At 44.0% G+C, this 20,366-nt stretch overlaps 2 protein-coding genes across 3 annotated transcripts; one reads left to right on the top strand and one right to left on the bottom strand.

The window, feature by feature from the left end:
- Nucleotides 1–984: 984 nt before the first annotated feature.
- On the bottom strand, nt 985–6,804 carry cct4 (chaperonin containing TCP1, subunit 4 (delta)). Its single transcript, XM_053615211.1, has 13 exons — nt 6,492–6,804; nt 5,374–5,426; nt 5,191–5,280; nt 4,999–5,107; nt 4,345–4,609; nt 4,004–4,136; nt 3,088–3,227; nt 2,814–2,910; nt 2,548–2,658; nt 2,276–2,406; nt 1,661–1,895; nt 1,270–1,383; nt 985–1,168 (listed from the first exon to the last, which is right to left on the bottom strand). Exons 1-13 carry the CDS (start codon nt 6,610–6,612, stop codon nt 1,154–1,156), a joined length of 1,614 nt encoding a protein of 537 aa, XP_053471186.1. The 5' UTR covers nt 6,613–6,804; the 3' UTR covers nt 985–1,153.
- Nucleotides 6,765–19,149, top strand: pus10 (pseudouridine synthase 10). Of its 2 annotated transcripts, none has more exons than XM_053615214.1 (18): nt 6,765–6,847; nt 8,828–8,967; nt 9,103–9,333; nt 9,919–10,005; nt 10,103–10,137; nt 11,573–11,684; nt 11,952–12,013; nt 12,107–12,152; nt 12,302–12,366; nt 12,532–12,617; nt 12,706–12,831; nt 14,258–14,314; nt 14,714–14,790; nt 14,873–14,928; nt 15,011–15,128; nt 15,638–15,780; nt 15,998–16,097; nt 17,818–19,149. In XM_053615214.1, exons 2-18 carry the CDS (start codon nt 8,839–8,841, stop codon nt 17,854–17,856), a joined length of 1,569 nt encoding a protein of 522 aa, XP_053471189.1. In that variant the 5' UTR covers nt 6,765–6,847; nt 8,828–8,838; the 3' UTR covers nt 17,857–19,149. The 2 variants fall into 2 exon arrangements, with proteins under 2 accessions (XP_053471189.1, XP_053471188.1); XM_053615213.1 differs by lacking the exon at nt 6,765–6,847 and adding an exon at nt 6,901–7,193.
- Nucleotides 19,150–20,366: the final 1,217 nt, after the last annotated feature.

A 20,366-nucleotide genomic window follows, 5' to 3' on the forward strand; every position in this document is an offset into this window, starting at 1 on the left:
AGAATAATAGAATATTTTTGCCTGTTTATTTATTTATTTATCTTTTACACCATTCATAAGAGTTGTAAGTCCAGTTGAATGTCCGAATGCGCTTGAAAGTGATGCTGTGAGAGACTGACCCTGCTCATGCGAACTCCAGTCAGTAGTCGAACCACCACTGGTTCTAGGGGTGGAGTTTTATGTACATTGGTGGGCTCAAGGAGTGAAATTTGTATTTCATTTTATTCAACTCAACCATAGGCTGTAAAAAAAAAAAAAATAAATAAAAAAAGGTGGACGACACACCTTCACTCTTTTCCATTGTAGAAAAGTGAAATAAAGTCAGTGTGAAATAAAGTGTTATGGAAATGCAGAAATTAAAGTTAAAAGCTCCAATATCCTCCTGCAGATCCTTAAAAAAAAGCCTGTTGGTGCCTCAGTGACTACTTCGCTCAGAGAAGCTGTCAATCATGAAGTCACACCCATGTTTTTTACAGCAACAAATAACTATTAAATAATTTTTTTTTTTTTTTAAAACCCATTTATTTGAAGTGTAATTTGATTGTTTAGTTTGTCTCACGTGTTATTAGATTACATGGAGAGGGCGGGGTTTATGACCTGCACTGCATCCAGGCATCTGGAGGGCGATTGAAACGTTTTCGCTTCACCTTTTCAGGACTTGTGCGGCACACTTGAACTCAACCTACTTACTGTTATAGACCTAATTTTCACACGTCTTACCCAATACACCTTTAACCCTCAAAACCAAGCATGCACATTTTTTTTACATGCCTCTAGTCATAAAAATGGACAGTGGACATTAGGAGTTATGTATCGAGTATCAACGACTCTAGACACTCTAGATAACTTATCTTTACAGAAAATGTCAGTCACTCGTACATTTTTCAAAACGTGCCTTGCGTGTTTGATTCGTTTATTAAATGATTCGACGCGTTCAGGATCGGTGCGGCGGGAAACTGAACTGAAGCAAAGAGAACACTGGTGTCCCAAAAAAAGAGAGGAGAGTTTATTAAATTACGCAACGTAACATCTACAGACATCTCATGAGCAGTTGGTCATGGCGAGGTGTTTGGCGAGGTCCCCACATCCTTCAGCAGCAGTGCTTCAGTCCACCAGTCATCTTCAAACACGCGCGCGCACACACACACACCCCTTATCGCGTGTTCAACTGCAGAGGAACGAGAGCGTCAGGAGTGTGTTTAATCACACAGATAGAACCAACCATGCTGCCCAGTTCACTCATGTTTTAAAAGACGTATAGCTACTTACCACGTCGTCGATCTTGAGGATGCTGCGCACCGTTTCCGTGGCGAGGGTGAGGGCGCTGATGGACACCAGCAGGGGCTGGACCACCAGTTCCTCCAAGATGTTAGAGATGCCACCCTGATGGAGAGAGAAAACAGTGGTTCAGCATGAACGTCTGTGATAAATCACCCCTCTCCCAACTCCCATTACACATTAATACATTTTACATTAATAAACAAACTCGCAATTGTTGCAAGTTTCTCTGGTATAAGAGGAATAAAACACTTCGAGACACTAATTCGCCGATTATTTCCCTATACCAGCACGGCCCCCAGAAGTGTTTGGTTCCTTACTTGATGCTTGTTGCCATGGTTACACTTTTAGCACAGTTACAGAGGTTGTTTGCGAAGCCCACCTTGCGCACGTTGATGCCGGCCGTCGTCTCGCCCTGAGCGTGTCTGTTGCGCAGCTCGGTTACCGTGGAGATGGGGTTGAGACCGGCGTTCTCGGCCAGTGTGGAGGGAATGACCTCCAGGGCGTCGGCGTAGGCACGCACGCAGTACGCCTCCATGCCGCCCAGAGTGCGGGAGTACTCAGCCAAGCGCAGAGCCAGCTCGATCTCCGGAGCGCCGCCGCCTGCGATCAGAGCCCTGCGGGGGGAGCAGATGCGACTCCGTTACGACGACATGGAGACAACTATCAACGACCACACCTTCTAGTGCTGGACTTTTCCTTTCGTCTGCTCTCAGCAGTTCGTTTCTCGGCTATGAGAAAGGCGCTATACGATACAAACACATCGTTATCGTAAGAGGGACGAGTAAACGATGCCGACATGGTTTCATGCAGCTTCCGGGCTCCGTGTTAGATCCCGAAATTTTAGCGTTTTCTGTAGGTTTTCGGAGTAATGTGCAAGTTAAAATGGCAGCCAGGCTACACAATATGACGTTGTAAACACATGACCGTGCTATTGTACTAAGAGATCAGATTAAGAGAGACTAAATGATGACATCACACAGAAACAGGTGCTCACCTTTTTTTGACGAGGCAGCGGATGACACAGAGAGCATCATGGATGGAGCGCTCAGCCTCCTCAATCACCAACTTGTTGGAGCCACGCACAATGATGCTCACGGTCTTACCTGGATTGGCACAACCGGTGATCTACACACACACAGTCAAGAAATGGCAATGTGATGACACAGTTAACAGGTTGTCAACATCAAGCCCCTTTAAAACCCTACACCTTGACTACATTTACTATAAAGCTAGCTCATGTGCAGTACTCAGATCAGCATGTCTCACCTTGACCAGTTTGCCCGAGCCGTTCAGGCTCACCTCCTCAGCCAGCTCGGCCAAGCCCAACATCTCTGGCGTGAACTGGTCAATGTGGGCGATGGGCTTGGTGCCGATGGTCTGGAACGTAATGACACAGCGTTTCGGTGTGATTTCAAGCCGTTACAAAATGACTCAAATTAAACAGCGTTACCGGCTCCGGAATAAAGCCAGACTGACTGGGACAAATATACCTTAGGTTTATTAAATCAAGTGATTAAACGCCGTATTCTCACCTTGCAGATGAACTCAATCTCGTCCCTCTCGATGTCCTTCACCACCATGATCTTCATCTTGTTCAGGAAATGAAGAGCGAGATCACTCAGCGCATCTCTGAAACAACGCAAACGCGTTAGAAAACACACACACGCGGAGATCCAACTGGAGAATGACTTTAGGCTTTACAAACGGCATCATATTCATATAGGTGTATTTTATAAATAAATAAATAAAGTCTTCCCCAAACTTGAATCAGACGCGTTCTCTTATTAGTTCCTCGTCTTTCCGTACCTGAGGATGGATTTCTGGATGAGCAGGACGTTGCAGCCGGCTTTCTTAATCTGTTTGATCAGGTTGAGGATGTAAGCTCTCTCCTCGCGGAGCACACGGTCCATCTGCACGTAATCCGACACCACGATCTGGTTATCCATCTGTCCCGGACACGAGGAGACAAGAAGAAAACACGGAATAAGAAACTAGATTGTTGTAAAAAGCTGATTAAAGAATTGGTGAAAAACAAGAAGTTCGGTTGCTTAGGGGTGTGGATCTCTCTCTGACGATACGATACACACATCTTGATACGATAAGCGATACAGGTTAACAAGTAACAATTCGGTACACTTTAATTCAGCACTGATCCGACACAGTTCAGTACGATACAGTGATACGATTCCGTTAAATATAAGTTTAGGAAGTATAAGATAGGAAGGTCTTTAGGACACAGCAGTCTGTGGGGTTCTTTGTAATGTGACAATTAAAATGAGTTATTAAATATGAGAGAGAGAGAGAAAAGAGAGGGAGAGTGGGAGAAAGAGGGAGGGAAAGAAAGAGGGAGAAAGGAGGGAGGGGGAGAAAGGAAGAGAGCGAGGAGGGGAGAGGGAAAGAAAGAGGCGGAGAACAAAAGGCGGGGGAGGGGAGAGAGGCAGGAAGAGAGAAGGAAAGAAAAAGGGGTAAACAATGAAAGAGGGGGAGAGAGGAAAAAGAGGGGTAGAAAATGAAAGAGGGGACAGAGAGAGGTTGTGATGTGGGTTTTTAACTCATTCTAGCTGTACTGAAAACAGCTGGGCTGATTTTCTAATTGTAATAATTCTCTTTTCACCCCTTAATTACTCTTACATCACTTCATGTAAGGAAGTGATGAAACAAGCTGTATCCCTAAAAGGTTTTGGACCCCATGATCCACAACAGACGCGGTGGCCGTACGTACATCGGTCTTCGGAGGAGACAAGCAGAACTGGATCAGGCCGATCTTGGCCTTCTCTACACGGGACAGTCCGCTGTTCACCACCTTCTGGGTCAGAACCAGACCGTCCACCAGCTCACAGTCATCTATGGTTCCTCTGGAAAACACAGACGCCATGTGTTAGACAGGCGAGTCGCAACCGGAAACCAGAACGAGCAACCCGATCATCATGCCTCTATTATGCAGACTAACATTTAATTAACAAACAAATAAATAAGTAAACAAATAATTAGGGGAAAAAGAAAAAAGCCAGAAAGCGGTGACGACAAGCCCCTGTTTTACCGTTAACGCCGCGTGCGACTCACCCGAGCTTCTTGACGATGTGGATGTCGTGGAGGTCGACCCCGGTGGCGGTTGCCGGGTCGATGACCCTCATGACGGCGTCCACGCTCATCGGGGCGAGCAGGCTGGAGTACTGCGACACCACTTTGGAGCACAGCGAGGTGGTGGCGCTGTTGAGCAGAGACTCGCGGTCACTCAGCTCCACCGGCTGGCTCATGGAGGTCAGGATCTCCACGCCCTTATCCACCGCCTTTTGGAACGACTCCGAGATGGTGGTCGGGTGGATGCCTGGGATGTCGGGAACGACGTCAGTAACGCTGATTAACATATGTATAACCCGGTATTTATCTACGTGTTAGTTATTTCACTGCAGCAATCCCAGCTCGACGTCAAGCAGCAGCGTACCGCACGTAGCTGCACTTCACTGACCTGCTCCGTGCTTTTTCGTTTCTCGTGATGTGGATTAAAAACGCTCAATCTCCACGATAAATATTTTTTTACAGTAATAACCGGGGAAGCGATCCAGCCAAGATCGTTACAGAACCACGCAGAAGTGTACAAACGGAATTAAAAAGTCTATCTATAAATTATATAACGGCCTCGGACGTACAGTCTAACCTTCACTGTGACTATGATGAAGGACTGCGTTATAAAGATCGTGAAAGAGGTTTGCGTACCTTTCTGCAGCAGCTTGGCGCAGGACTCCAAAAGAGCTCCGGCGATCACCACCACAGACGTAGTGCCATCTCCAGCCTCGATGTCCTGAGCCTTGGACAGCTCTACCAGCTAAAACACACGATCATAACACCGTAAGCGGTCCCGCTCATTTCTGAGACTCCTATTAGGGAACTGGAATTGTCGCGTCTCACCATTTTCGCAGCAGGGTGCAGGACCTGCATCAGATTCAGGATGGTGGCTCCGTCGTTGGTGATGGTGACGTCTCCTTTCCCGTCCTGGATCTACGACACAAAGAAACATCATAGCTTTCCTTAACTACACAACGGTTTTTAGAAATATGAGCAAAAAAAAGTAGTAGTATTAACGAGACGTACCATTTTGTCCATGCCTTTAGGGCCAAGACTCGTTCTGACGGCATCGGCGACGGCTGTCGAACATGACATAACACACACGTCGTTAGAATACAGCAACGTGCGTCAGTATTAACACTCGTCTCCATCATCAGTGCTTTAACGTACGATGCTAGACAACTTTGCCGTTATTCGCGAATACATAGATACGGATACAGTCACCGATTACTGATCTTACGCGACAGTACGTAAAACCTTCCGAATTGCATAAAAAAAACAGCACGGTGGGATTTTTATCCATTTATAGCGACACACTGGTGCATCCATTAATCCTCCAGGAGGTGCAAGATCAAAACACCTGACTCCGTATGGCGCCGACACCGGAGACCCCTTCCGTAAACGATAAACAAGCGCCTCCTTATGTATAGTGAAAGATTTCATGGCGCCTGAATATCAGCGATGTTATCAACCACCCGATAAATCAGTTGAGCGCTAGTGACCAAGTAACTGAACGGATTTTACAGCGCCGGTCGCTTTGCCTTGGTACCACAGTATCCGTACAGGAATTCGTGGAGGTCCCCCCCCCCTTTTTGATCTCATGTATCGAAGATGTGAATGTGCGTCATCATGACGCATCTTGGCCCAAACCTGAGGTAACCTGCAAAATTGCAAGCTCTTCCGACAAATATTTGTCTATTTTATCAGAGTTTGCTTGATTCTGCGTTCATTTCCACCATCGCAAAATCCTGGAGGGACTGCAGGGATGTTGATATCGAGCTGAAATATCGCGCACATTATCGAGTATCGTGATGCACCACACCGTCCAGCCCAGAGTCAGAGGAACATAGTGAGATGAGGGGCGTGGCTCCTGCTGCAGCATCACCTTACATGGTGTTTGCCGAATACTTAAATCTTTTCCCCCATACTGTATTTTTTTTTCTTTTTTTTTTCTTACAATACTACAATAGGCGAATGCGGTATTAATTCCAGTGTAGCTTGTATTTATCGAGCTAGTTTTCCAGAAGCTTCTTTACAGCATCCCGTTATAACCTATAAACTGCAGCGTCAGCGGCTAGTTAGCATTAGCCTAACAAACCCAACACCTCGATTACAAATGAAGACTTTAATGAATAAATACTCGCCTTTTCCCGCGCTGATGTTGCTGAACCGAATCTGGGCCGGTTTGTCCCGGTCTACATAAGTGCCTCCGTTGTTCCTGCCTCCTTTAGGACCCCTCGGCACTGCTATGGCGGCTTCAGGCATATTTATTTCAGTATTATTATTAAATCCCACTAAAGTATTTCTTGTCAAGGTTTAAGGAAAACGTCCGCGCTCCCTGCTGACCCACGCACAGCTCCTTCGGCTCGGATGGACGCGGATTCGCTTCGGTTCTGCCTCTGTTAAATTACAACAGAACCTTCCAGAGAACCACCGGCTGCGACCAACGTAGCGAAAGGACCCAAAGCAAGCGTTTGCCGGCGCACCCTGATGACGTAAGGTAGGCGGCGTATTATATGCCAGACTTAAATGTTATAAAAAAAATATATTTTTTAGAAAAACAAGCTCATAGTTTGATTCATTTATTAATTTATCTTTTACTGTATTATATTGTGTAAACTTCTTTTTTTAACAATACGGTTTTATTATTGTTAAATAATTAATAACAACACCAATAAATTAAAATAAAAAAAAAACCCAAACAGTTCAACTCAAATCCGCATGCTAACGTTACTGATCGAGTACAGACCACTAGCAGAGTTGGATATTTGTTCAAATGTTTAGCTAATAAAAGTATTCCGGAGTCATTGTGAACACTTTACGCATTGAACACATCCTGTCTGAAGGTAAGTCTGGGTTCTACGAGCTAAATTGTCAGTCTGGTTAACTTTATTACGCAAAATGAAATCATCATGTGTTCTGCTCAACCAGTCAGTGAGTTCATGTTGTAATCTGACATGACGGATATCATTTCTGTAAATAAACATCTATGGCCGCTAATGTCTTAACTAAAACGTACGTTAAAGTCTTTATTTGGCATATATGTGATGCCTGGGTTGCCAGATCTGCAGTCCCAAAACTGTCAAACTTTATACAATGATGATTTGTAAAAATCCAACATCATGACTGTCATTGCCATGTGCACTGTAATATTTACATACTAACATCATCTGCATCTCCATGCTTCTCACACTGAGCTCCAGGGATCCAGGATGTGTGTCTAAGCAGTCCTTTTTTAGTGGTGTAGATCAACTACTAACATCACCAAATATCAAGGATGTTGTTATTATTATTATTATTATTATTATTATTATTCAGTAATTGTCTTGTCAGCTGAAATGAAAGGAGTTCATCTAACACTAACTATGAAATATTATAAATAATGTTAACGTTAACGTGACTGCAATTTTAACAAAACCTGGAAATGCTGTTACACTTTGAAACTGGGTTTAAGACCAACATCTGGATAAGTGGAATAAAAAAGCTCTAATGGCTCGAATAAACTAATACGATGGTACAAAGTTGCGGTATTGTTGTTAAAATTAGATCTGTGCTATGCCATAAGGGTCTCTGTGCATTTTTTTTCACAGCTTGAGAACTCTGGTATTATCAGATAGAAGAAGAAAAAAAAAAAAACAGTATTAGAAAAACATTCAGTTGCTTTAAACATGTCCAGGTTTTTAGACACAGAGGGGCGGTTTTCGTTTGTAGAATTTCAAATTTGGTCCGAATCCGGGAAAAACTGAGAAATATAACTGTTTGTCGTTCAGAAGAGAAGTGAAAGACCGTGTTATGCGATGAGTTTTATAGGAGGTCTTAAAGAGAGAGCAATAAGGGGCCTGAACGAGAACCTTATGGATCCACCATATTGTAGTTTCTGTCCTCTGAAAATTTCTAACACTAATGAACTGCCCTGCTGAAAAGAAAAGGAAAAACCTAACAAAAAAAACCCCCAATAGAAACCTGCATAGAAATTGTAATGTTATAATGGGAATTGTATTGGTTTTAATGGAAAGTGTAACGGTCCCTGTGGGTCTCTACTGGTAATTTGTTGCCTTCTATTGGTGGCATGTTTTGTCTAGTGGATACCGTTAAGGACCAATAATGGTGATGGTTTTATTGGTTAACAGATGGGTTGTAATGATGTTTGTAGTGGAAACCATTAGAATTTCTGTGATGGTTTCTATTGTTTGGGGTTTTTTTTTTTTCAGCAGGGTGGTATTGGTCTGAACCAGGTAATAACTTGTGTGTCAAACCCAATCACGTTTTCACTGTCAGAGGTCAGAATTGGTGCTTACTTGCTTATATGGTGGCGTTCTATTAAAGTGCTTAAACGTATGCGAAATGTCTGACCTCCAGCCTGTGAACAAAAAAAGAGTAAATTCAAGTTCAATGTACGCAAATTCCACAGGAAAACAAGAGCTCTGGTCATTCTTATGATATTCTCTTTGTTTTTGTTTTTTTGTTTTTTGTCTCTCAGATATTCCTTTCATGACGCTGTCACTTAAAGATAAAGACCGTCCGGTCATCAGGAAGCTGTTGGCCGCTGGCTGCTGCGGAAGATGCGTCCTCCGATTCTGTTGTGTGGGAAAGTATTCTTCATATCAGCAGTCCTGTGAGGTGTGTATGTGTGTAACCCGCTGTGTTCCATATCCTCTTCACTGTCATCTGTCATCCTTTTAAATATCACATGTCACACAGTCCCTCGTGCAATACGTTTAGCATCAGTGTCTGTTTGTCCGTACTGCTCTGTAGGACATAGAGAAAGAGCTTTTAGCGTTCCTCGGTACGGATGATGGCGAGCAATCCCATGATGCCTCAGGAGAGACAGAGACGGGCGATCCTCCGTGTAAGAAAATGAAGCTGGAGTCACCTGGAGAGAACGCGAGCGCGGACGGTGCCCCGGAGCCGAAGGTGCAGTCAGGGGTGTGTGTGGCGTGTGTCGGGGTGCTGCAGCACTTCTGCGATCAGAGTTACGCCAAACAGGTGAGTGACGGCTATTAAGGCTCACGAAGCGTTCAGGTGAACGTTTAAATACCACGAACTGCCATTCAGAATCGGTTCCGCGGTAATTGCGCAATCATAGCAGGGTATAATCTGAGATATTTGTAATAAAAGTGAAAGAAAAAAAAAAAACCCACAGCTGTGTGATCTCACAAGATCAGTGTTCAAATAAAAAGAAGAAAAAAAAATCACTGTATACTTTAACATGCAGTGCCTTGCATAAGTAATCAGCGCAGTGAAGCATGGTGGTGGCGGCATCATATTCAGCGTTTACCATTGGCCCCTTGGTTGCTTCTCTGATTAATCTCCTCTTTACTTCATCTTTTATTTTTGCTAGATAAGTCTCCTCTAGAAGAAGTCATAATCGTGCCATATACTTTGCATTTTAAAAAAAATGAATTGAAAGATTCACCGTTCCTTGTTGTAACATGACAAAATGTGCAGACGGTCAAGGACGGGGTGGGTGTGAATACTTACGCAAGGCACGGTAGATACGTGTGTAAACTACGACGCTTGTCAAAACAGCACTCTTGCACGAGAGTTATTTTGCCTTTCGTTTGTCTGAAGGTGTCGGACGTTGTGAGAAAAGGCGAGTACCGGTTCGACAGTCTGATGTTGGCCGTCTCTCTTCCTGCTCAGCTGTCGGTCAGAGAGGTACGCCGACCTCCTCATCGCACGCTAGCACTTTAATCAATCAGACTCGCATCTCATACTCTGGTACTTCATCGTGTCCGTTTTTCTCCTTTATCAGCATTCCCTCTGGCTGCACATCAAGAAGGAAGTCAGGTACGTAAGAGTGTCACAAGATCTGAACAGAGATGGAATCTTTGACTCTTTTCAGCGAGTCGTTCTGTTAAACGATTCGTCTCGACACCGATTGGTTCAGTTTGCTCAAACGTCTAGTCCGATCACCGGTCAGGGCTAGGATTAGGGCTTGAGCAACGTGAAATCGGTAATCATCGCTGATGTTTCGCGTTCATTTAGAACGTGTTTAGAAAACGAGTTCATTTTCACGTCGAGGTTAATACAGGCTACTGCAGCGTGCTGGAAACGGAGTACCGTGCAAAAAAGGCTTAGGCACATGCGAAGAAATGCTGTAGAGCGAAGACGCCTTCGAAAATAAAGAAATGAAATGTTTCAACATTTATTTTCGTACCGACTCGATAATGTAGAAGTCATAAAATAAAAAAATCTATAATAAAGTTTGTACTAAAAAAAATTATACATATATATATATATATATAGGGTGCCTAAAACTTTTGCACAGTACCGTACATACGACTGGTTTTCACACAGGGCACGTTTAAATACGCGGTCCGGACCCGAGCGCGATTGTGTCCCACCTCTTCCGTCGTGACCGGCTAAAACACACGCGGAGGTTATTTTACTTCCTGTACAAGTGCGGACCCGAGCACGTGTTATGTTCACGGGAATCGCGGCTCAGTTCCGGTCCTACCTCCTAGAGGTAGTCTCGGGTCCGGGACCGCTGTGCGGTTTCGGACTAAACTGCCAGTGTGAAAACCCTCTGCATCACTGGCGACTAAAAAACGAAAACGGACCTAACATCCAACCCGGAAACCGTTTTTTTTCCTCTCGTTATAAATGAAAAAAAAGTTGAGGGTAGTGACATAAACTCGGGAATCCGGATTAGCTCCGGAAATGACTGCTTAAAGGATATTAACGTGTGATTTTTACAGTATTATAGTTTCAACATTCACAGTTTTGACCTCGTACAACGTCCGTGTCGGTCCCTCAGGGCTCCGAGCGTCAATCGAGATTATAATAAAGTAGTAATAAAATCGAGGTAGTAGGGATAATAAACAGCTCTGAAGATGGCGATTCAACCGAGAACAAATTACAAGTTCATTTGTACAAGGCGACGATACTTGACGACAGGAATGGCGCATCACTTCCTGTTTACCTGTTGTTGAGGTTAATACAACGTTCCTCGATCCTGGTTCTGGACTACCCTGAACATTTTTGGTGTTCTATCTCCTCTAACTCAACCAGTTGAACAGTGAGTTTGGGGGGTGGGGGGGGAGACACCAAAATCAGCAGGGAGGTGGGAACCCCGGACCAGGACTGAGAAACCCAAAACATGGCTCATAAAAATACTAAATTAGTGTTTGGGGCTCAAAAGAAATAACCATTGATGCCTTGTTGTGCATTGAGAACGTACAGAGTATTAACATGGATATTAATATGGTATGGTGTGCGTCAGGGAGAAGAGCATGTGTCTGGATAAGGAGGACGTGGTTCAGGTGAAGGACGCCTTTAAATGGGCCGTACAGGGACTGGTGGGCAAAGAGCTGGGAGCATCGGTACTCGCTAACGTAAGTGTTACCGTACCTGGCGTCAGTGTTGCGATTTTAGCAAACTGTTGAATTCTCAAATCTGATTGGTCAGAGTGTGTGTATTGTGTATATATTTTGCAAATCACATGTCTTTATTAATGCACTTGGTGAAATACGTTATTATTAATGCGTTACTAAAAAGAAACTCTAATTAGGTTCATTGGGAACAGGTCCTACCTTCATGTCATTACTGATACGGCTTTCTCACATGCTAACGCTAACGGTGTGTCCTGTTTTATCCGTCAGAGTGCATTCGAGGTCAGCGTGGGTTTCGCGCATCCAGAAACGGACGGAGATTGCCACTTCCTGTACGTCTCTTCCTCTCTTCGTTCACCTCCGTTCTTTTCTCACTAGCCGCTTTCTCAACGTGACTAAGCGACGGTTTGTCGTGTCGTTCGCAGGGCTACAGAGTGTCCGGATTGCTTCAAGCCGACGAAGAACAAAGCCGTAAGTACTCGCGGTGCCGTTCTTTTCTTGTTTTCATTCAAATCGCGACCGCCTGTTGTGACGGTTACATGCTAACATGTTGACAGAGCGCTAATTCTGTATGCTTGAGTAGTAATGACCGAGCGAGTCTCTCTGCGTGTCTTCTTCAGTCTGTGTTCACCAGGATGGCGGTGGTGAAGGCGCTGGAGAAGATCTCGGATACGAAGTTCCTCAGGTCAGAAATATTCAAACTTTCTGACCTTCGTTGTCCAACGCTTGTAAGCAAAAGCGCAGGCCAATTTTTAACATTTTTTTGCACCGATCCTGCCTGTCTGAAAGTGCCACGTCCAGACTGGACTGACACGACATTCACTGACGTCTCTGCTGTGTGTCTGTGTAGACATTACCCGTGTCCACCTGTCTCACCCTCCAGCCAGTGCACTCCACTAGACACCACATGTCTGCATGCACCTGTCTTCATAGCAGGTAAATCTGCCCGTCTCCTTCTCTCTGTTTTACGACCTTGTCAAGGACCTTTGTTGGACGATGTTGACTTTTTCCTGTCTGTCATTAGGGCGGTATAATAAGTTCTCACGGGAGCTTCCTCAGACCCCCTGGGTGATCGACGGAGAGAGACGCATGGAAGGATCGGTGGAGGAGTTGATCGCCAATCCTCTGCTGACTGCCTTCAAAGCGGACGGTCAGTGAGCTCGACGTTGTCGGAAGATGTAGCTTTATGTTTTTATATATAGAATACACATTAATGGTCAAACTTGCTCATTATATTTGGCAATACCATCACTTGGGACACATCATCAGTGATTTATCCTGGGGACAGTGGATGTTTTGCGTCTTTCAAGATCAGACACTTTTACTCAGGTGACCCAGGCAAGGTTGATCCGGCTCTGGCTTGTGTGCTTCTAGCACACACACACTCCATGGTTTGCTCCTTTTAATCCATAGTCATGTGGAAGACTTCTTTTCTCCTGGTTACCCCCGACCACTCCCAGTAGACTGTAGGTTCTGCTGAGGGACTGGACCACCAGTCCTCTGCAGCCCATTTCAACTGGTTTGCACATGGTATTTCACAGCTTGGGGCATGACCAGATACCTCCTCTATCTGGGGCAACAGAGTCTTCATAGACTCTGACCAGAGTACAGTGACTGGTCTAACAGTTCATGGGTTGTTGTAAGGATCCCTGGCGGTCACCGCTTTTGGCCCTGGCTTTGGGGTCACTCTCATTTCTTGAGAAATGTGATGGAGTTTCTAGCCTAGAGCCACTTGACTTTGTCCATCAGGAGATGATCAGGGTTCTCTTAAGGCTCTAGGACAGCAGATCCAGTTCTCCATGGTTCCTCTGCCCTTGCACAGTAAGAACGCGATACTGGTGTATCTGCGGTATTCCAGAAGAAGAGGTCGGAGGAGTCGGATCAGGAATCTGACGTGCTGCGTTGACACTTTCCATAGCATTTGACAATATGTACCATTGGTGCATCCCAACAACTTCCCATCAAGCCCCTTACTATCTCGTTCCAACAATCCTGCTGGTTCGAGCTTCTCCAACCCCTGCTCACACTTCTTCCTCTACCAACCGGTGCCTCTCCTTGCTTGCTGGTATGGTTGCAGCTCCCTGCCCTATCTCTTCCAGTCCCAATCCCAACTCCTCTGCGAACCAGAGTTTCTACAAGGTCATTGTGGCAGAGTCTGGATTCAGTCTACTTCCAGTGCCGTCCCAGTCCTTCCTGTTATCACCTCGATGCAAGCCATTGAGACTTTTTGGTTTCGTTTGAGACCCTATAAAGTTGGATCTTTCTTGTGTGGACCACCATGGACGGGTCTCTCAGTCGAGGCTTGGTCAGGTGGCTGTACAGGACATTGTTGCTGTAGTCTCTGGGGTAGATGCAGCCACAGGCAGAGGTAATAGCCGATCCTCTTATCAAGTTGTTACCAGGACTTTGTAGATCAGCAGCAGACAGACGATGCACTGAAGCATGCCGTGTTGGTAGATCCAGGCACCAAATATGGTTTTAACTTGAGAACACTCCAGTGGTTGCAGTACCACCTAGTGGTGGAGTTAATACTTGTCGGATGTTCTACATGTACTCTCAAATCTTTTTGTTCGCAGGTTTTAACTTCTGCTCATCCGGGAGAGAAGACGTGGACGTACGGACTTTAGGAAATGGTGCGTCAAAGTCATTGGATTTACGTTTATGTGTATCATTTCCTATTTTCATCCATTCCTCTGTGGTAAAAGTTTCGCTCACAGCGCATTCTGTGTAAGATAGTCTCGGAAACAGGGACATAAAAGACGTTGGATGTTCCTCAAATATCAGTTGTATGTGTTCTATATGTAGAGGTACGTCCAGTATAATGGCTCCCATGTGAATTTCGGCATGTGAGACCAAGCCTTATATTCTAAAGTCTAAGCTGAAGAATAAACGCGTCAGTGTTTCTCAGTTAACGTCACGTCACAAGCCGATCCTTTCTTAAGCCGAGTAAGTTGTGCTAGAGCAGGGGAAAAACAAACATCTGGATTTTGGGAAACACTGACGTGACTGACTTGTTGACGTGTCTCTTGCAGGACGTCCGTTTGCCATCGAGCTTCTGAATCCACACAGAGCGAAGTTCAACAGATCCGAAATGAGACAGCTTCAGGAGGTACTGAACCGACGGAAATGTCTGCCTTCAGGCAATGATCTGCTCGTTATTAATTTTCTCCTCGTCACTCTCGTCCGCGCAGACGATCAACACGTCCTCCGACAAAATCCGAGTCCGAGACCTGCAGATCGTAACCAGGTGTGCGTGAGACCTTTTTAATAATATACTGCTTACGTAGGCGTATCTCCATTTCGCTGGATTTGTGTGTGTGTGTTTGTAGAGAAGCCACAAGTCGCATGAAAGAAGGAGAAGAGGAAAAGACCAAGTCCTACAGCGCCCTCATCTGGACCCAAAAGCCTATAACGCCTGCCGATCTGGACTTTTTTGAGAAGATAAAGGTTTACGATCTTCTCTATTCGTTACAGTATCAGCGAGAGTATTGAAACCATTAAAAGTGTCAATTCGTTTAGCTTTCGATTGATTTGAATAATAAAAAATCAGTTCGTTAAGGGGACGATCATTAGACATCAGGTGTGTTAGAGAAGTGTGGGAGTTAAATTTGTGTCAAAAATAATAAACAAACAGTAAATTGTATGGTATATGTATTATATCGACTGCATATTATATGAATGTATCGATGATTAACAGCAATGAAATTTTTTTTTTCTCATTCTGAAGTAACACAGCCTCTCGGTTACACACCAATAAGTGCCTTGATTTACAAAAAAAAACCCCAACAACCCCCTAAACAAACAGGAAGAACGAAAATAGTTTATAATAATCTTCCCTGAAGTTTAGGGTTGGGGGGAATTGTGCAAATAATTAATTTTCTTAAGCACTGAGTAGATACTAGAAAGGAAAGTGTGTGTAGTAGATATACGATGTGTGTGTGTGTGTGTGTGTGTAGGAGCTGAAGATCGATCAGAAGACCCCACTCCGAGTCCTCCATCGCAGGCCGCTTGCGGTCAGACAGAGACACATCCACTCCATGAGCGCAAGCTACCTGGATACACACCACTTCACACTGCAGCTGCGCACCCAGGCCGGGACGTATCCTTACACACACACACACACACACATACACATATATACACACACACACAAAGAGATTATTTCAGTGTCGATCGACTGCTTCTCCCTTCGACTGATGTTGAAATTCAGTCATTTGTTAGTTTGAAGCCACACGTGGACCGTCACGTTTGTTCCGTCGTCTACCGATCACTGAACATAGAGCACGTTAACGCGACCTTAACGAGCGGCCAAACAGCTACATTAAAGAGTTCGTGCACGGAGACTTCGGCCGGACGAAGCCCAACCTCGGCGCCCTCATGGACACGGAGGTGGACATTCTGGAGCTGGACGTGGAGGTTTGTTTCATCGAGCCACAACATTTTAAAATGGATTTTTTTTACTGTTGAATTAGTTCCAGTGCGTGAGTTCTGGTAACTGCATGTAAAAGTTATATCTACTGGGAAGGATTTACAGTACTGTATGTGGACGGGTTTACTCACGCCAAACACATACAAAAAAATTAGAAAACATGTTTTGGGTGAAGTATTTTATATCTTTTTACATTCTTGAAATTCTCTCGAATTGTTCATCCTTTCACTCGAAACATAAACGTTTAGACGATTAAGTGCAGTTGTGAACTATCTGAAATCACAGCAGTTTTTCCTTACTTTGAATGTGAACAAAAAAATGTAAACATACTATTAGAGAAGCCTAGTGTCTTTTTATTTATTTATTTATTCATGCTAAGTAGGTTTGTTTAAATTCATGAACGCACATACGACGGTTCCATTATCGCGTCTTGTTGCCATACGGCAACAATTACATTTAGCTGTTTAACGCAATACTCAGAATATAAAAACGTGATTAAAATGACAGAAATATAAATGTTTACTTTTCTCAGATGGTGTTTATGCAGTTTTGCGTAGCACAAATATTGGAAAATTAACCAAATTTTGAGAACCCTCAGATGATGACCTCCACCGATTGCAGAAAAGGAAGTGCAAACAGAACTTGCTCGTCATGTCAAATTAAAGCCCCCTTTTTTCCCCAGCTACATAGGAAAATAGTAGTTTTTTTCATTATTATTTATCAAAAAGTTGGGAGATAAATGAATTGTTGCCATATGGCAACACCATGCAGTAAAGGGTTAAACTAATATAGTCAGTTAGACGATGTATTTGGTGCCTGATGTTTCCTTCTTGGCGCTATGAAGACGCTAATGGAGCTAACAAGTAATAGAAGTCGCCAAAATCTTCCACGTCAGTTGTTCAGCGATCTGGTTTACGACCCAGTGAGACGTCCTGTCTTTTATTAACATGAGCAAAACGTTTTCTTGGAGGTAAATGCTGTACAGCTACGCCAGCCTCCATCTTGGGCAACCAAAAATCACCTTTATTCCTTTGCCTTTGACTAAAAACGTATCTTTCCAACTTGGAACCACACGCTCTGGAAGTCCGGAAGTCCTCCTAAACCCCGAGTTCGTCACATGACGGCTTCCCACAGCGTCGACAGGAAATCCAGCGGCACTTCTCTACTTCTAAAGTACACTCTAGTCGTAGTTTGATCTGCTTTAGATCAGCAGTGACGACACAGGTTACTAGAACAGTAAGATTGTAACTCGTATCGCTAACGTGAACCGGCTAGCTTGCTGCTAGTGCTTTGACGGAGCAAACAAATGGCCATGTTTTTCCCGCTTTGTAGCCCGAACATCCCCAACCGATATCATTCCGACTCCCAAGTAAATAACGAATAATATCTCGTCCTAACCGCGCTGCATACGTCCTCCTGTCACACCAGCGTGGAGGACAACCGCTAACTTTTCATAGCAGTAACGGAAACACAGCAACGACCGACACGTTCGCACCAAATAAAACGACGTCACAAATATTTCAGTATAAATTATATCGAAAGTGTTTCAGCTTGGAGTTTTCCTGTAAAGCTTGAGGGTGAAAGCTGAAAGTGCATTAGCGTATAGTGTATTTTCTTGTGAACTTTAACGGTAGCAACACTTAATGGCGCTAAGAGCGGAGTTTTTAACCTTTGTGTTCCCTGTGTTGTTGTTGTTGTTGTTTTCAGTCCGTGGATGTAGACTGGCCTCCTGCTGTACCCGAGTGAGCGACGGAAACCCATCCTGAGGAAATCTTTGGGGAATTCCCATCTCCATACCGACGTCCACACACCATATTTCCATTTATTGTAGCTCACCGATGATGCCGTCAACTCGTGCTAACGTTAATAGTTGTAGTAAATCTGCCATACCGGGGATACGGTGTGGATTTAATCTTAAATTTGTATAAAATCAGGCCGAAAACTATTCCCGCTGACCGGAGCAGGTCTGCTTTTGGACCGGTGTGATCAGGACGATCATTTCAGCCGGTGTTCTCTGAAAGCGAAGAGAGAAAAGTATGATGGTTGTATCTTTCTTTCTGCTTCTGAATTCTAAACAAGACCCTCGTTATCACCGTGTCTTGTGGATTTTCTGTTAATAAACCACCCAAAAAAAAAACAAAACCCCTTCAACACTCAGCAGTCGTTATTATCTCTACTTCTACAGCCCTCTCCGAAACTATCGGAACGGCCGGGCCGATTCATTTGCTTTCCGCCGTAGACTGACGACATTTGGGTCCGAGATCAGATGATGAGTAAGAGAAGAGAGTTTAGAATTTCAGCTTTTATTTTCCTGATGTTTATATGTAGACGTGTTAAACGACATAGGACGCGGCATATTTTGGATCAGACTACCTGATTTTTAGGTTGAGCAAAAAATATTGGAACAGGTGTTTCTTGTTACCCAGGTGTGTCCTGTTAGATTGATTGTTTAAACATTAAATAGTTCTGAACATCTTCTCATGGTTTTAGCCTTCAGTTTCACGCGTGAAGACTTAAAAAAAAGAAAAAAAAAAGGATAAGCCAACACGAAGATCAGAGAGCTGTCTATGGGAGAAAAGCAAGCTATTTTCATGCTGAGATCGGAGGTTTTGCACAAACATTGGGCATAGCCAATAGAACAATTTGGAATAGTGAAAATAGAAAGAAACCACTGGTGTACTGAGCAACAGACACTGAATGGGGCCGCCAAGGAAAACAACAAACCCAAAAACAACAGACATCGCCAACCCAAACGCCTTTGGTGTATAGCACAAACAAATGAATTGGCTTTGCCGTTCCAATAGTTTAGAAGGGGTCTCTCTGTGTGTGTGTGTGTGTGTTTGTGTGTGTGTGTGTCATTTTAAAGCAAGGACATGTGTAAAGATCACATCATGTTACCTAGCAACAATGTCAGACTAGCCGTACAACCATAAATTGTACGCAAAGCATACTTTGTCATGAATTATATAACAAATATTGTTTTATTAAGGTGAATATTGATCAGGTGTATATACAGTGTAGGGCATAAGTTTGCATCCCCCCTCCCCTATAGGTTTTGAATAGGGAACAGGGGAGCTATCCCTCTATTTCACATGACAGTTTATGTACAAACTAAGAAAGATGGATTAAAACTGATGTAAAAGAGGTTATAATTGTAAACTAGCTATTACAACCCCCCAGCAAACGTTCACACTTATCCATAGAATCAGACTTAAAGGTGTTTCAACCTGGTTTATTAGAAAAGTTCTTCACCCACCTGACAGAAATACAACGAACACACACACACACACACACACAAAAATAGTTTTTCCATCATTTTATTATAACTTAAAATAAATATTACCAAACAGCAATAAAGCAGGACACTTTACTGTAAACCTGCCGCATCGCTTTGGTATTTAAAAAAAAAAATAAAACAAACAAACAAACAAAAAAAAACCACAACCCCCACCCCCCCCCCCCCAACGAAAACCAACAGAACAACTCAATGCGTGTCATCGAAGAACCAAAACGAAATTCGGAACGCGTCCTTTTGTTTCCTTCGTAAAACGACACACCTTCGTCACACAAGGAGAGACGGAGCGTAACGTTGGCGGAAAAGTAGAACTGTGGTACAAAAATACACTGATGGGGGGAGGGGGAGGGGGGTGTCGGGAGTCTCATGATACCAACATTTAGAAAACCTGATGTCGCTTCAAAATCAGCATTACAGAGAGAAAACAATTTTAAAACCGAACGAACGCATATCATTGGTGCGGATATAAAAGAGGCGGGACTTAAATACCACAGAGTCTGTGGAAACGGTTTTCTGTCTCCTCCCCCCACCCCGATCACATTATTGTCAAATATCGTTTTGTCTTCTCACAATAAGACACAGGTCTGCTGTGACAAAGAAATAGCCACCACTGCATATTTAGATCATGCTCGGATCGGACGAGCTGGACGGGTCTGAAGGTGTATCGCTAACCACAGATTACCGCACAAAACGCTATGTGTAATGTAGGCAAGGCCGTCATCTTACACTGTATGTAGTGCACTGATATGCAGGGGTGCCATTACATTTGGGCGCGGGAATCATCCGTATTGAATTGTGCACTTTTAAGTGATTCTGGACGCAGTCCTGGGTCGTTTTGGGTAAACGGGATCTGATCTGGGTTTTGATTGCCGCAACGTGCCCACATCATCCGGTGAACTCCAGAATTATTGGCACCTTTCATAAAAATAAGCACAAAAAAAAAAGATTATGGTGTAATGGT

This window comes from Ictalurus furcatus, chromosome 26 (assembly GCF_023375685.1).
Source record: "Ictalurus furcatus strain D&B chromosome 26, Billie_1.0, whole genome shotgun sequence".
Lineage (NCBI taxonomy): Eukaryota > Metazoa > Chordata > Actinopteri > Siluriformes > Ictaluridae > Ictalurus > Ictalurus furcatus.